This window comes from Barbus barbus (assembly GCF_936440315.1).
Source record: "Barbus barbus genome assembly, chromosome: 8".
Classification (NCBI taxonomy): domain Eukaryota; kingdom Metazoa; phylum Chordata; class Actinopteri; order Cypriniformes; family Cyprinidae; genus Barbus; species Barbus barbus.
Window position 1 is genome coordinate 30,011,435 of NC_136736.1, and position 16,508 is coordinate 30,027,942.

Here is a 16,508-nt window from a genome sequence, read left to right on the forward strand (position 1 = left end):
TTTAATAGTCTACTTTGAACGCAATGTATGCTGTTTTGTTTTAACATAATACGTAAAGTGTTCAGAGAGAATGTCTTGTTTTGAAATATCCACGATTTTGTTTTGACTGCTTAACTTGACCTTTTAACCTCGATGGGAGAGTTTTTTGAATCTGTTCTTTGATCCCTGGACAGACTCCTGCACACTGCCTCGCCAAGACAACCATTAGCCGAGCGCTTCTCTGCACCGCACGAAATCAGATGTGTGACGGAAACATGAGAAAACCACTTTTATGGTTGGTAAACGACATTCAGACAGTTCATTAAAATAATCTGTGGTCAAACACATGAGATACATTGGGACTAGTTCTGATAGCCTACTATAAGCCAATCCTGCAAACACCGAAATTAACACGTGGAAGCATGAGCCTTTACATTGATATGTATATATAGCCTATATATCTGAATGTGTCTAAAAATGCCGTTCCTTATAGGGTGGAAGATTAATCAGATATTGATTCGTCCTACATTTAATAAAGTCTGGCAGATTCTCAAAACACTATTATTTTGATGTACAATAGTCTATTATTGTCATGCGCAGAATTTTGCTTTAAGTGAATAGCTGGCATCAGAATGAACACTGTCCAATCATAAAATGAGAAAAGCAAGAAAAAAAAGTTCCACGATATATTTTCATTTGGAATAATAACGTTTTTGTACTACACTGCAAGCCAGGCTTAAATGTATCGAATACATATTAGCTACATTTAAACTTTTGTTTTCTATGATTTATACTCCACTGTGTATTAAAATGACAAACAACTTAAACCTTAAAACAGGCTGACCCCTAAAGAATTCTCTCAATATTATAATGTCTTCCATCATAACAAATGCAATGCGTTATATATAAATATAACATCTTATTATTACAGTGTAACCACAACCCACTGCTTCGGTTAGAAAATTAGAGTAGCATAGAAAAGCATCGTTTTGTGATATATTTATTAAAAATCTCTGTCAGGGGTTTGGGAGAACGACAAGTCATCGTAGCGTTTAAATAGCTACGGATCGTGTAATTATGTTGAGATTTTGTAGACTAGTAAAAAAAAAAGTAAAGAAAATAAAAAACAATGGCACATTCTACCTTTTTTATTTCAGACAACATAATCTGAACATATTAAAATCTTTGGCTTGAAGCGTTGGTTCAGTCACGCATTTGAAGAACTGTGAGATAAGGGATTTAATCACAAAAACTCTAACAAGCCTGACACTTAGGCCTACTGGAACCACATTGGGAAAGGAGAAGAAACGTTAGAAATATCCAGCAAGTAAGGAGCAATATAGACATCCCCTTACCTGGAATTAAATATACACATCTTACAGTTTTGGCTATATATAAATTTTCATAGTGTTCGTATTTAGATGCATGTCCATATACTGTATGATAAACAGAAATTCGCTTAAATATTCGCAGACATTTCCTTTTCATTTGATTCATAAAAATATGAAAAATCACTTTTGTCGGCGTCAGCGTCCATGGCCTTTTTAGGAGAGAAGCCAGGCCATTTTTATTCGCTATCGTCTTTATCTTCTTGAACTGTTGTTGTGGAATGGTTGTAGAGTCCTTGAGCCATGAGCTGAAGAGCGAGGCCGTTCTTGTAGCCAGTGGCCTTTTTGATTTTGGCCCTCTTATTCTGGAACCAGATTTTTATTTGCGACTCGTTGAGGTTGAGTTCCTGGGCCAGCGACTGTCTCCGCTGCTCAGTAATGTACCGATTCGCCTGAAACTCGGCTTTAAGTCTCTGCAGCTGTTCAGCCGTGAAAGCGGTTCTCGGTCGCTTGTCTTCCTTCTCGCTTTTCTTCTTTTTCAATTTTCGTGTCCTTGGGCCTAGTGTAGAAACAACAATAAAACGAAGACATAAATATCATAAAGCAGCATATGGCAATATGTACCCACATCTGACGGAGAACGCCTTGGCAGGTGAGTGATGCGGTGTTAACATTGGGACACTTCCATATTGGAAAAGCTATATTAGCTGCACTCTCTTTAGAAACGTCGATAACGAAGTCATACTGCAGTTCATTATCCGACAGCGAGTGTTATGAGTGTTTGTAATCTATGTAAAACGAGTGACCTTAGCTGACACGTGCATGTGTAAATTGCCAAGAAAACCAAGAAACAAAATGCTGTTTAAATAATAGCTCTAAACCGCAAATAGCAGCGAACTTTAAAAATGCATAAGATATTTAATCATAAGCAGTTCATATGTAGACCTGCAAAGTAAGCTTTAAAGTAGGCCTCAGTCCTCGATTATCACTAGCACTTTACACCCAGCCAAAATAGCGGGAAAGCAGAAGTCTTACTCAAGCTATTAATCATTTTCTGAAATTTGAGTTTGCATAGAATTCACAGAGTGAAAAAGAACCATGCAATCCAACATTATCTCCAATAATGGCTTCTGTACATTATATTTTTTGAGCTAGTCGCCTATATTATTGCAAGCATCATAGACAAAATGACAGCTTGTCGACATATCAGTAGTAGCTATATTTCGCTCTGTTTTCCACAGCAATGGCATATCGAGTTCTTAATGTTATTGTCCATCACACAGAAAAAGAAAATCGCTAGGTTAATCAGTTTTTGTTGTTCTGTGGCCTCTCTCTTTATAAAACAGGCAAGCGATTGGATATGTTATTTTGATATTAATTTCAAATTAATAAAGCGTTTTAAAATGCAAGTCAGTGTGTCAAATAAAATTGAGAGACAGGGAATGTACATAAAAAATATATATATAACTTATTTACCTCTGCACATGAGCAGTTAATTGCAAAAGTTTTTACAGAAAATAAGTCGAAATTATATTTTTACATATCGGCATTAATATTGCATAGGCCTTCGTTTTGCTCTGTTGCAACAACTGTTCTGTTATTGTTCTGCAAATGCTTTTATTTTCCTTTAATATGCCCATGAATAATGCAGCTCATATGCAAACCCATTCATGCAAAGTAGGTGCAATTTAAACAAACAAACAAACAAAAAAAGCTAAAGACCTGTTTACAGCATATTATGCAAAGCAAACCAATCACGCATGTGGTATTACACGCACGTCAAGAAAACTATTTTCTGCATTACAAATCAACAACTGAACAGAACCCTAAGTCTTTCCTTCAGGAAACTGCACTCGGATGATCGAAATTCTGCTTGCCGTCTGTGAAAGTCCAGTGTCTGATAGCTCAATCAGTCAATCAAAGCATCTTTTCCAACAGCCCAGCTCACTTTGTGTCAGGTGTGCACTGTGAAAGGTTTTGTCAGAAAATGTGATAACCGCCAAATGAACTGGCTTTATTCAAGTCAAGCAGATTATTTAAAATCATTGAAATCTAAATGATTACTGGGTTCATGCGTCTGAGCAGGTAGAGATAGCATCTGAAGGTAGGGACTACACACAATGTGATTAACGTAAGGAGATTCATAATATTCAACAAAAGCTACCCTTTCGGCTGACCCTTAACTGCTTTGTCACAAAAAATAGCCTATCCGTTAAATATCTATCGAATATCCTAAAATCATTTCACTACAAATAGCCTAAAACTAGCAGCATCGTAAATTTAAAGAAGAATGCCACAAAACAAGGTTGATTATGTCAGCACTTCTTTTCTTTTCTTAATTAAGATGAAGGTTATTTGTATTGACATTATGGACCCAAATACTTTTAGATTAACATCTACAACCCATGGTCATAGACTAAGATAAATGAAATGCTAGAGTAAAAATATTCATATACACTGAGAAATTGTGGATAGCAAAATATTTTAAATAAGTATTATCTAAATATTAATCTATAAATATGATCTATATTTTTCACATTAGAACAATTACGTAGCCTATTATTCCCCTTTTCTATTGCTGGTAGTTGGTGTTATGGTAGGCTACATTAATTATTTTGTATAGAATCAGCCTAGAAATTTAGAGGGCAACCAGAATTCGAATTTTGACGCCATAATGAACGTATTTTGCATTTCTGTTTTTCTCCAGAAACGGCTTAAGTGAACAAAATGTGTTTCTACTTTGGTTTGCGGCCTAGATGACAATTGTTCGCTCATGGCTCAAAATAACACTGTTGAATATAAGCCATAGCTTCAGACGCTGCGTAAAACGAGTGAAATGACTAAAACTTAATGTACCCAGTGATTTAAAAAAATAAATAAAAAAAAATACAACCATCTATGCGCCCTCAAAAAAGTTTCACGCGCGCAGCGTCACTCGCTGTTTGTGAATCATACAGTGCAATTAAGAAACTAGCGCCTTACCAGATGAAGGTCTGTCCGAGTACCTGGTGCAGTACACCCACGCAGGCCATAGTAAAGGCTCTTTCGATTCTTTCGCTTGCGAAGTTCCCCCGTTAGTGTTCACCACCATTATCGATGTCGTATTCTCCCCGTACCTTGCTGTGCTAGTTCCATTTCCTTCGACAAGCTTTGCAGAGGTCTGCTTTGAGGATGGCGAAGAAGACGAGGACGAAGAAGTGCTGTCACTACTGCAGTTTGAATCCTGGCAAAGGCTGCTATTATGCGACGGCCTTATCACCATAGGGTTAACATTCTCCCTACCCGAGGTTTGCGCCCGGTCCCTACTCCCAAGATCTTTCTTGCAGCCGAAATCTGGCCTTAGGATATTATCGATGAAAAAGTTGGTGGTTCTGTGGGCTTGCTGCGCAGCCTGGTGAGGTAACATCGGAGGAGATGGTATATTGGGTGAGAGCGAGACGCTCTCGGACTCAGTCGAATCACGACTATTTTGATCCTTTTGCTCCTCCATGACAGCTGGATCGTGGTCTGCACACCAAAATCCCACTTGTTGCAAAGAGCAGTATCCGGATAGCCACAAACAAGAATGCAGTCTATAGTGTTAAAATCAAGGTATACGAAATACCTTAAGAGAAGCGACTGTCATAGCATCGGAATGCTTTCCGCGATCAAGGCGTTTCAAGTGTCAAAACACACCCGTTATTCATGTCAGACAATGCATCGCGCGATGCTCCGCAGTCCCTGACTCGCTGCCCCGTGTGACAGCTCGCGCTTAACAAACTCTTTCTAAAATCACGGTGCCCCTCACATACTTTTTCCCTTAACCGGAAGCACGTGAGCAAGACACACGTGCAATGGACCAATGGGGTACCAACATCCTTGGTGTCACAAGCGGAGAATGTCCAATGATCTTATGCAAATAATGAACGGATGGATTTCCAAGACCAAATAAACTGGCGAACATTAAATCCACTCTAATGAGGACTGGATGTTTCTGGATCGGCATTGGCTTTTGACAGAAAAAAGATCTGATAGTGCAGCCAGATATTTCATTATTTAAGTTGCTCGTTGTATTTTTTTTGCCAAAACTAGACACTAATAACATTGCGAATTGCTCTTTTTTTGAGAGCGTTAGTGAAGGTAGGCGATAGGCGAGGGGTGAGCCTTCATCGTAGCTATGGAATTATTATTCTGTGGGACAAGGTTATCAAGCAATTGAATTAAGGCTAAGAAACCACAATGAGACACATTTAATAATAATAATGTTTACAAGTAATTTAGTAAATGCATATTAATACGCGAGATACTGTATAATGACAGCTAAGGCATAGCTATTATTTAAGGCTAAGAAACTGAATCTACCACAACAAGACACATTTATTATTAATAATAATAATAACAATAATGTTTACAATTAATTTAGTAAATGCGTATTAAATAGTATATCCGGGATATTGTATCATGACCTGTAAGGTATAGCAATAATTTACCTAATAATTGCAATAAAATTACAACAGACTAGACCGTATTATCATTATTCTCAGCATTCGAAACGTTTTAACCACAGAGTCGGCTACAGTAGGTGGTAATTGTAAAAGTATGTAGGTGTTACCATGAGTAGCCTATAATTTGACCTAAGTCTTAGGCTAATTAAACACACTTTTGCTGGTCAGGTTAATTCCGCCATATTAAATAATATTTTGTTTTGATTAAAAGCAAATGAATCACGTCCAGGTTACATTTTTGCAGAGTATAAAACATCGGACAGTTTCCTGCTTTAACAATCCGTTTGCATGAAATGACACCTTTGTCCTTAAAAACTGATTCACACATGGATGACCACGTCAGCACAAAAAAAGAGAAAATGTGGCAGCAAACATAGATCACAGCATCTTAGTAAAAAGCAGGACAAGGACGTGTTAACATGTAAATAGCTTAAAAATGTTTGCAAAGAACTATCAAATTATGCAAAATAATAGATCTGGATGCTTTACACCAAAAACGCACACAAAACATTTAGAGTAATAATTAGCGCAAACGTGTAATTTTAGTAGCCTGCATGCAGCATTCATTCATATAAAACAGGTTAGGTTGAAATCTTTATTCGAAAAGCTCGAGTGGGTACTTAATAAATTTCTAATTAGGACACTATCAATATGCTATTTGAGCCAAGTAGCCATTGTGAGGCACGCTCCTTTTTCAGGCGGTAAATTAGCTCTCCAGCTCTTATCTCGGCTGCATGCGACGTCTTGAGAGGGGCTGCAAAAGATAATTTATAGGTTTTAATTAGCGCCCATTCCGCCTGATCAGCTTGGCGTTCATCACCAGCGAGTGAATAAAAGCCGGTCAAAAGCACTGTCACTACCCGCTGGCAGGGCGCTTTATCAAGGTAAGCAGGGCCGTATTACACGAGCTGTAGAGGCGACGTAATTTCCCCAATGCTGATAAAGCCCGTTGAATAATGCCGGAGTCATCTGAGACACCATTTACTGAAATGACTTTATTGACGACTTCACGTCGGTAATTCATTTTACCCTTCACGTATCGGACCTGGATTGGGTACAGTAATGGGATGATGAATGTGGCAACGGGCCGCTCCTCGCATTATTGAATGTAATACACACGCCCTGCTCTAAATGTCTCGAAAATCGTGTAAAAATCGAAGTTGTAGCTATTTTAATTTCATTATGGACAGGTTGAAATATTGTCCGGTCTTGAATAGCTCTGTTGCAATGATAGCTCGCGGGATATTTAATTACTCAGGCGCTCACAGCGAGGACCTGACAACACAATGGGATATTCGTGGACAAACAATCATATTCAATATATAAAAACAAGGGACACGCGTGACACCAGTGATTATCAAAACGCACCTGAAAGCATGCAAACTTCTGCTCAGCCGTTGGTTACTGCTCGGGCTCACTAATCGTCAGTGAATTTGAACCCATTTTCATCCCAGGTGTGTTTTATGGATTGCTTTAGTTGTGCTTTTCTAAATTGTTTCAGCCGATTAGTTAATAGCATAATTGCCTTCATTAAAATAGGACAAATCCGCCGCTGCCTAAAAGAATAACTACGCCTTGTCATGCAAAATAAATCAATGCGAAATGCTGCCAGTTGCATATTTCAATTAACGCGTACAGAAACAGCTATAAGGTGGAAGCTCTACTTAATCAAATATGTATAGCCGAAACAGACATAAGTGAGCTGATGATTTCGGTTTTTCACTTTTTTTTTTCTTTTTCAGCCAGGAGACTGTTGTCGTTTTACCAGCAACTTTTACACCCGTCGTCAAATCTGGGCTAACAGGGACCATACAACAGTTATAGCCCACTTATTGTCCAGTTCAGTTTTTGTCCTCCAGTAGCCTAAGAGGCTGGTGCAAATAATTGTCTTATCAGAGGTTGATTAGCCTATAAAATAGTTCGAAATATTTCTGATTCTTTCAGCTATATAATGAACCTACGATTTTCACCTGAAACATAGCGACAGTTTCTTGAAGAAAGTTGTAAGGTGCTTCTCTAGTTATTTTGTTAGATGTTATTCATATTTGCATAACATGCAGGGTAGCTTGATTTTACTGCATCGTTTATTTTCATTGTTTAATTAGAGTTTTGTAAAAACAGGTCGTTTGTAGCTACTTTCATTTCACATAAAAATAAGAGCCAAAGTTGCAACTTATAGGTGGTTCACAATAACGATGTAACGAATTTAATTTAAGCGCGTTAAATTTATTTATTTATTTTTAGCTTACATCAGCAAATATGTCTCTGTTATTAATGTTAGGCAATATACGGGGTTTACAGGACACGTTGCTATCTGCTATAGGTGAAAATACCCTTATTATTTGAAACATTAGACCAATTTTAAACATAAGCTTGACTTCATCATAACGATCTGCATTAAAGTGAAGTAGGCTATTGTCTTTATAAAGTTAGGCTTATTAATGTCCTTGTAGCCTAAAGGATAGTCCACCATTTGAAATTTTAATTTCATGTTTTACCATTTCACATGATAATAAATTCATGTTAATCTATACTGTGAATATGTAAAACAGAAGGCCTGCTGCATGTCAAAAGGTGTCGTTTTTTTCATCAAATGGTTTTCTGCAATTACTTGAACGCCTCCTAATGGATGTTCTGCGTACAACAGGGAGAGATCTGATGAAGAAGAAAAAAGACACGATCAAGGCATAAGCATACATGAATGATTTCTAAAGACTTATAAATATAGGCCTATAAATTAATACAACACATCTACCAAAGAACAGCAGCAAGTTGGTAGGCTTCTTATATTTAGTAGGCTACTTTATCTGTTTTTAATTAAATGTAGGCTATGCCTATAGTTAGACATTTTTAATGGTGCAACAAACTGTTTCCGATTTTATAATGGTCCCCTGCGACAACAAACGTTCCAATTTCCCGAATAATTATATCCAAAAAGCAGCAATATTGTCCTTCAACAAGATAATGCCATTTGGCGAACCTTGACTGCCATCTTGTGGTCAAGGGAATAACGTCCACATGAAGAGACATTATAAGTAGTGTTGGGGGGTAACGCATTAGAAGTAACGTAATCCGATTACCTTTTTCAAGTCACTAGCCTAAAGTAACGCATTACTTTTTAATTTACAAGAAAATATATGAGTTACCTTTTCAAATAAGTAGCCTAATGTCAGTTACTTTGTTTTCCCATTTACTGACTGACAGTTCTCCTGTCCACATGCTGAGAGAAATCATAAGTCATTATGTGTGCTGGGTGAACATGATGTTACTGTAGTTCTAGACTAAACAAGAACATAGGATTTAGGCTGCACAAAAACAGATTCAGTATTCCTCAAAATGAATAAAAACAGTGAAATAGAAACTTGCAAACCTGTAATAAATGTGTTAATTAACACAAATATCCTCTCATTTAATTAACCAATCTATTTGCTGCTGACACTCAATGATCCAATACAACCATATTAATAAGCTTATTTGTGTTTCATTGCTAAAGTAAGAGTGTTGAACTTTCTTCTCCTGCATTTTATTCTCCATGCAATCCAGAATGGCAGCACAGCAGAAAGGTCTGTCTGAGCTGCGCCCTTTACTGATTTCATTTTTAATGTGAAAGGGCTTATACATTTTCCAATAATAGAACTTGTTTAGCCTATATTAAAAACAAACAAGCAAGCAGCCCAGATGAGGAAAGCGTAACGTATAGGCCTATCACATTACTTTCCAAAAAAAGTAACTAAATAATGCAGTAAGCTAGTTATTTTTTTAGGAAGTAACGCAATATTGTAATGCATTCCTTTTAAAAGTAACTTTCCCCAACACTGATTATAAGCGTTAAATTGGACCGAATACACATTTACACAAGCATAAGCATTTTTGTAAACATTTATTTAAAACACCCTTGTATAAAGACGTCTTTTAAATTGAAAAGTTTTTAATCTCTTAAATGAACTCTGAATATCTGGGAGTAGTTATTTACTTAATCTACACATGAAACTTAACGCTTTTGTGCTTGGACAATATAAAAAGAACATTAACAAGGGATTACAAACAAATACATAAACTAATCAACAACAATACATAGGCTAGATAAATGAATAATAATTACCAGAAACACACGCATACACATATCTTATAACAAACTGAAAATAGTTACAAATAAACAACAAAGCAAAACAAACAAAAATAAAAACAGGTTGACATGCATGCAAGGTCAAAAACCACTTTCATTGTCTTTATATGCATTTATTTTTACCTACTTGCTCAACGACTCCCAAACGATTCGTTCAACGATTCGTTTTTCCAGACCCCTTCTTTGCGTGACCTGCGGTGATTGGTCCAATTGGTCTCGTTTTCATTTCATCATGCCTGTAATGCCTGATAAAGCAGCGGTTTATCAGTGCAGTGCTGCTTTGTGTACAGCATTACTGGGGAAACCGCTATTTTACCGCTCCAAAAGCGGCACCTAGTGGCAAGGAATGAATTAGCATTTTCATTCAGACCAACGCGAAACGACCAACAAGAGGGCGGGCAATATACTAATATTTCATGTTGAAGTCAACATGAAATAGGGTGACCATATATTAGTTTTCCAAAAACAGGAGGGGGCGGGGTTCATGGCTGGGACATGGGCAGGGCTTTGCCTAACAGTATAAGATGCAAGGTTTTTTGTTTGTTTGTTTGTTTGGTTATTTTGTTTTTATAATAAAAAAGAAAGCAAGTAGATAGAACAGAAAATAATATAATGCTAGTGTTAGAAGGTCATTATTTATGATAAATAAAAAGTAAAAAAGTAGAAAAAATAAAGAAAGAATAGAGAATGCTATGTTAGAGGCTCTTTTTTTTTCTTTATAAATAAAACATGTAGTTAGAATAGAAATATAGAGAGTGCAAATGTTAGAGGGTCAAGTTTTTTAATTTAAAAAAGCAGATAAAATAGAGAGTGCTAGAGTTAGAGGTTCAAATGAAGATAAAAGAGATGTGTTTTCAGCCATTACCTGAAAATATTAAGGACTCAGCTGCTTAGATTGAGTTAGGCAGGTCATTCCACCAGGAGGGAACCGTTAATGTAAAAGTCCATGAAAGTTGTATCATAGGTAGAATGCAAAATGTTTCAATACAAGCATTTCAGTCAAATGCAATTTATTTATAACATTTCAAACCTTTAACGCACTTGGGAAAATTAACCCATGGCAACAGTTAAAAAGTAGCCCAATTCTGTGGAAAATACGCCGGACTTGGTAACCCTGCATCCAACAAGTGCTGCAGGAGTAAGATTTGACTGATTATAGGTCAAGAATAAGGAGAGATGGCTGACAAGACCATGCTTGCATATTTGCTGCTCAACAGATCCTGATCTCATTGACAAATATCTGATCTTGTAAAATGTGCTCCCTTTACACTGAGTGCATGTGATCAGGAAATCGAAAGTGAAAGTAAAAAGCGCAAACGCTCATTCAAAAATATTTAAATAGGCCACATACAGATAGGGGCTCCCTGATGCGCCAAAATTATATATAATATTAGAATGTTTAAAGGAGTGGACACGAAATCCTGGCCGGACGCATTTTTGTAGGTCCAAAAAGAGGACATATCCGGGGGAAAGATGAAGTATGGTCACCCTAACATGAAACGGCTTGGGATCACTGGTCTAAAATAGAGTCATTATCAGTGCTTGGGATTCGTTTCAATTATTCAGAGTCGATCTTTCTTTTGAGAGACAATAACTTTGTTAAAGGTGCACTGTCAGATTTAAAATTTTACATGATGTTTTCATTCTCTTAGAGCTGTGTTAAGGTCATTGCACACTGAAGGTCACTGAAATTTTCGCACGTTAAAAAATAAATACGACCTCACGTTGTGTCGATCACGTTTGCACATCAGGTTCGATTTTCTGGTAGCATGCATTTTGAAAAAACGCACGCGAAAATCTCGGACTCAGTGTGCAATGACCTTAACACACTGCATGAAATGTAATTTTCAAATAATAGGGGCACTTTAAAGTTCGCGTTTCGCAGTTGCTTCTCATGCGCAGGCTATACTGCTGACATAGTCCCGTTTGGGAGGAGTTAAGTGGCCTAATTTATGTTGACTGAACAAATTGGCCGAATTTATATTCACATCTTGCAGTAGCTTTATTTAACCAGCAGGTGTCAGGGTAGTGTTTTGACAAAGACCAAACTCGTGTCAGCAAAGATAACTCATGAGAATCCTTATATGTTAAAAGTTTTCATTGACTGATCTACATAAAAGAGATATGAGGATAGTTTATAAACATTAACCTATGTCAGGATTTATATTTATGAATGTATAAGGAAACGTGTAAGAAGGCAAATAATGATCCTAGTTTTAACATATGTACCTTATTTTTGAAATGGCAACAAATATTATTATTATTATTTAATTATTGTTAATTTGAGATTTTTTTATTCTTTTTTACATGGATTTATTTAACACTTTTAGCACCTAACTTTCCAAAAGCAGTTAGCCTAATATCAACTACTTATGGGGAACATCATTTCTTGATTGTCATATTTGTTATTATTGTCAGAGCCTTCAGGTTTTACACTAATTACTAAAAATGTTGTAGCTGTGTTAGAAAGCAAACGCTCAAGTGAACATAACTAAATGCATTTTTACTAACAACAACAATAATAATCATAATACATAATAATCATAATACTTCTTAATATTATTACTAATTAATAAAAATACTAATGATAAAATAATATGAATAATATAAAAATAAAACTAATGTAAATAATATTTTCTTAAAGTGTATTAATGAAGAATATTCCACCTTTCTCCTGCAATATGTTGATTCAGCCTTTGTTTTTTGTTTTTTGCCACTTGAGTAGATTCATTAAATATTCTGCTGTTTTCATTCATAAATGATGGACATGTCTAATGCAGACTAGACCTGTATCAGATTACATCAAGATCTTCAATGCACTTCCATCAGTCAGCTAGGCTCATTATCAATAAGAACAAAGCATATTTCAGATCTTATCATAATGTTATTACAGTGGGTGTATTTTGTGAAGTTTAAAACGCGTAATATGATAAGATAGGCTTAATGAGGTTTATAGCATCAGTAAACCTATTATCCACATTTGCTGTTCCATGCAAAATTCCGGGGTCAGATTTTTTACATTTTAAAAGAAGATTGAAAGAATATTGAAAGAATGTTTTAGAAAAATAGAGTAACAAGTGTTTTCTATCTTAATGCATTTTAAAATGTTATGTTACAGCATCATTATACTGTCTTCGGTGTCACATGTTGATATGTTAATATGTTGATTTAGGGCAGTTATCAACACTGAAACAGTTGTGACATTATAAATATCGTTAGTGTCATTTTTTTTTATAATAGTCAATAAAAGTATCATTTTTTTCTTACTGCTGGGACGTTTCTAGTATGCCTAGTAAGAGCTTGATTAGCTGCTTCAGATGTGTTTAATTGAGGTTGGAGCTAAACTCTGCAGGACACCGGCCAGGGGCGTCACTGAATCACTGAAGCTGTTTGAAATGAATATATAACTTTAAGTAATACCGTGGAGTTTCAGTCAGGGCCTTCAGGAAGCAACTGTAAGCTACATGTACACCAGGAGCGTTTCCTCCGAGGAGGCAAGGGAGAAAAATTGGATGAGAAAATAATCGATAACATAAATCGCAAATATTACGGCATTATTATTATTATGGCATTAAAAGTATATATGGTTCCTGCGATAAATCCCACTTCTTGGTTTCGTGCGAGCTATTGACTAATTATAAATGATTATACTATACTTATACTAATTATTGACTAATTATAAAGTAAGTAAACAACTCTCCTGCTTAGATATCACTGCTTTGTGTCACGTCAAAATAAAAGTTGAAATGAAACGTGATGACTGCGTCAGTTTTTAGTGAGCATTCAGTGATGAAATGAAAGATATATATCTTCGTGTCTGTGGCAGTGTTTATATTATTTTTATGATGATGACCCAAAAATAAGTTGACTATTAAAAAGAACAGCTGAACATCAGTTCACAAATAAAAAATAAAATAGGTAACATTTTACAATAAGGTGTCATTTAATATAACACGAACAAACAAGGAACATTTATTACAGTATTTAGCCTATTAATCTTTGTTTACATTAGTTAATACAAATACAGTTCATTGTTAGTTCATAAACTAATATTAACAAACACAACCTTTGATTTTAATAATGCATTAGTACATGTTGAAATTCATATTAACTAAGATTAATAAATGCTGTAGAAGTATTGTTTATTCTTAGTTCATGTTAACTAAAGTAGTTAACTAATGTTAACTAATGAAACCTTATTGTTTCCAGAATATTGTTCAAATTGTTACTGCCTTTAGTTATTTTGGAATAAATACAAAAATGCATAAAAACACTATGAAATGTATAATTAGTATTAAAATGATTAAATAAAATAAATTATATTAATAAAATACAAAATATAATTATATTTGTTCTCTTTTTTATGTAATATTTGTTTACAGGAAAATGTGACAACATTAAGTGTAACAGACACACACACCCATATATATATATATAAATATATATATATATAAAACTGCCTCCTCATTTTAAAACACCACCACACGCCACTGATGTACACATCTCTGTTACAGCTAACGCAGCTACATTGGGGCAAAGTATTTGATACACTGCCAATTTGTCAAGTTTTCCCATTTACAAAGAATGGAGAGATCTGTCATTTTCATCGTAGTTACACCTCAACTGTGAGAGACAGAATATATATTAAAAAAATCCAGAAAATCACATTGTATGATTTTTTAAAAATGAATTTCCATTTTATTGCATGAAATAAGTATTTGATACAATAGAAAAACAGAACTTAATATTTGGTACAGAAACCTTTGTTTACAATTACAGAGGTCAGGCGTTTCCTGTAGTTCTTGAGCAGGTTTGCACATGCTGCAGCAGGGATTTTGGCCCACTCCTCCATACAGGTCTTCTCCAGATCTTTCAGGTTTTGGGGCTGTCGCTGGGCAACACGGAGGTTCAGCTCCCTCCATAGATTTTCTATTGGGTTCAGGTCTGGAGACTGGCTAGGCCACTCCAGCACCTTGAAATGCTTCTTACGGAGCCACTCCTTAGTTGCCCTTGCTGTGTGTTTGGGGTCATTGTCATGCTGGAAGACCCAGCCACGACCCATCTTCAATGCTCTTACTGAGGGAAGGAGGTTGTTGCCCAAAATCTCGCGATACATGGCCCCATCCATCCTCCCCTCAATATGGTGCAGTCGTCCAGTCCCCTTTGCAGAAAAGCACCCCCAAAGATTGTCTTTGAAAATAATTTATTGTACATTAATCAGAAGTAGTAGAAGTTTAGATTATGGAAGTATTATTTACGGATTTGCATCAGAATCCACACTCAAAAAGATTGATACAATACAGAATCAAGCTCTTAGAATATGTTGTGGTGCGTTCAAAACATCTCCCATTGCAGCCATGCAGGCAGAAGTTGGGGAAGCTCCTTTATTCCTAGGCATAAAATAAGAATTAATTATTGGGTCAATTTAAAAGGACATAAAGAGAGTCATCCAGTAAAAGGGAGTGAATGAAGAATGCGATAGGAGCATGGAAACAAAAATATTAAAAGCTTTGGATGGGTTGCTAAAAGGGAAGCACAAGTAGTTGGTATTGCAGATTGTGAGGTTAGCCCAACTGTAATATTATCCAGTATTCCACCATGGATTTTAAAATACAAATAATAATTAAGAATGAGAAAGATACCCCTAAGAACATTATTGCACAGCAGTATTTAGATCACATCATGGTTACATATTTTTACTGAAGGTTCTAAAGACGCTATCTCTGGTAGAACAGCTGCTGCAGTATTTATTACAAAGTTTCAAACTAGTATTAAGAAAAGAATAACTGGTCATGCATCCGTGTATACTGCAGAATTAATTGCCATGGCATAGCACTCCAGTGGGTGGAGGATATAAAACCAAGGTTAGTAGTTATATGTTCTGACTCTTACGCAGCAATATCGAGCCTTGCAAGTGGAGTAAAATCATCAAAGCAAGAAATTATATATGAGATTCTTGCAAGTTTGTTAAGAATAAGTAATGTGAGCGTAATAATCCTGCTCATGTGGGAGTGGAGGCCAATGAAGAGGTTGATAAGCTAGCTAAGCAAGCCCTTAAACACACAGAAATAGATATTCAAGCGAGGGAAAATTAAAGAATTCATAAACAATGAGTGGCAAGAATTGTGATAGCAAGGGTAGACATATGTATAATATTCAGCAGCAAGTAGGAAATGGAATGTGTTTTTAGGAATAGGAAAGAAGATACAATTATTTATCGCATCCGAATAGGGCATTCTAGTTGAAATCAATCTCTTTTTAATATGAAAACATGAAACAGGTCAGTGCATTTATTGTAATCAGGCTGAAACTATGGAGCATGTTTTAATAAATTGTAAAAAATATGAAAAAGAAAGGTTGAATCATTTAATTTGACAAGTCTTTTGAAAAAGCATGCAGAACAAGGTAACATATATGGTGCTATTATAAAATATATTAAATAAATAGGACTAATCATGAGAATTTAGAATTATAATTTACTAATTACATTTTTTTTATTATTATTATTATTGTTAGTACTTATTGGTGCTTCACACTCCAGTCCAGTTTGTGGCGGTAAATGCACCAAAAGTTGGTTTGCCATCCGCCATA

At 35.8% G+C, this 16,508-nt stretch overlaps 1 protein-coding gene across 1 annotated transcript; it reads right to left on the reverse strand.

Annotated features, from left to right (window-relative positions):
* Positions 1-971: 971 nt before the first annotated feature.
* On the reverse strand, positions 972-5,049 carry LOC306873720 (homeobox protein engrailed-1a-like). The gene is made up of 2 exons (XM_079423203.1): positions 4,290-5,049; positions 972-1,866 (listed from the first exon to the last, which is right to left on the reverse strand). Exons 1-2 carry the CDS (start codon positions 4,795-4,797, stop codon positions 1,547-1,549), a joined length of 828 nt encoding a protein of 275 aa, XP_079279329.1. The 5' UTR covers positions 4,798-5,049; the 3' UTR covers positions 972-1,546.
* Positions 5,050-16,508: the final 11,459 nt, after the last annotated feature.

Bases quoted from the DNA above. Each gene is read 5' to 3' on its own strand.
- LOC306873720 (XM_079423203.1), bottom strand. From the start codon at position 4,797: ATGGAGGAGCAAAAGGATCAAAATAGTCGTGATTCGACTGAGTCCGAG. The intron at 1,867-4,289 runs GTAAGGCGCTAG...TTTCTACACTAG, and splicing joins CTCGGACAGACCTTCATCTG to GCCCAAGGACACGAAAATTG.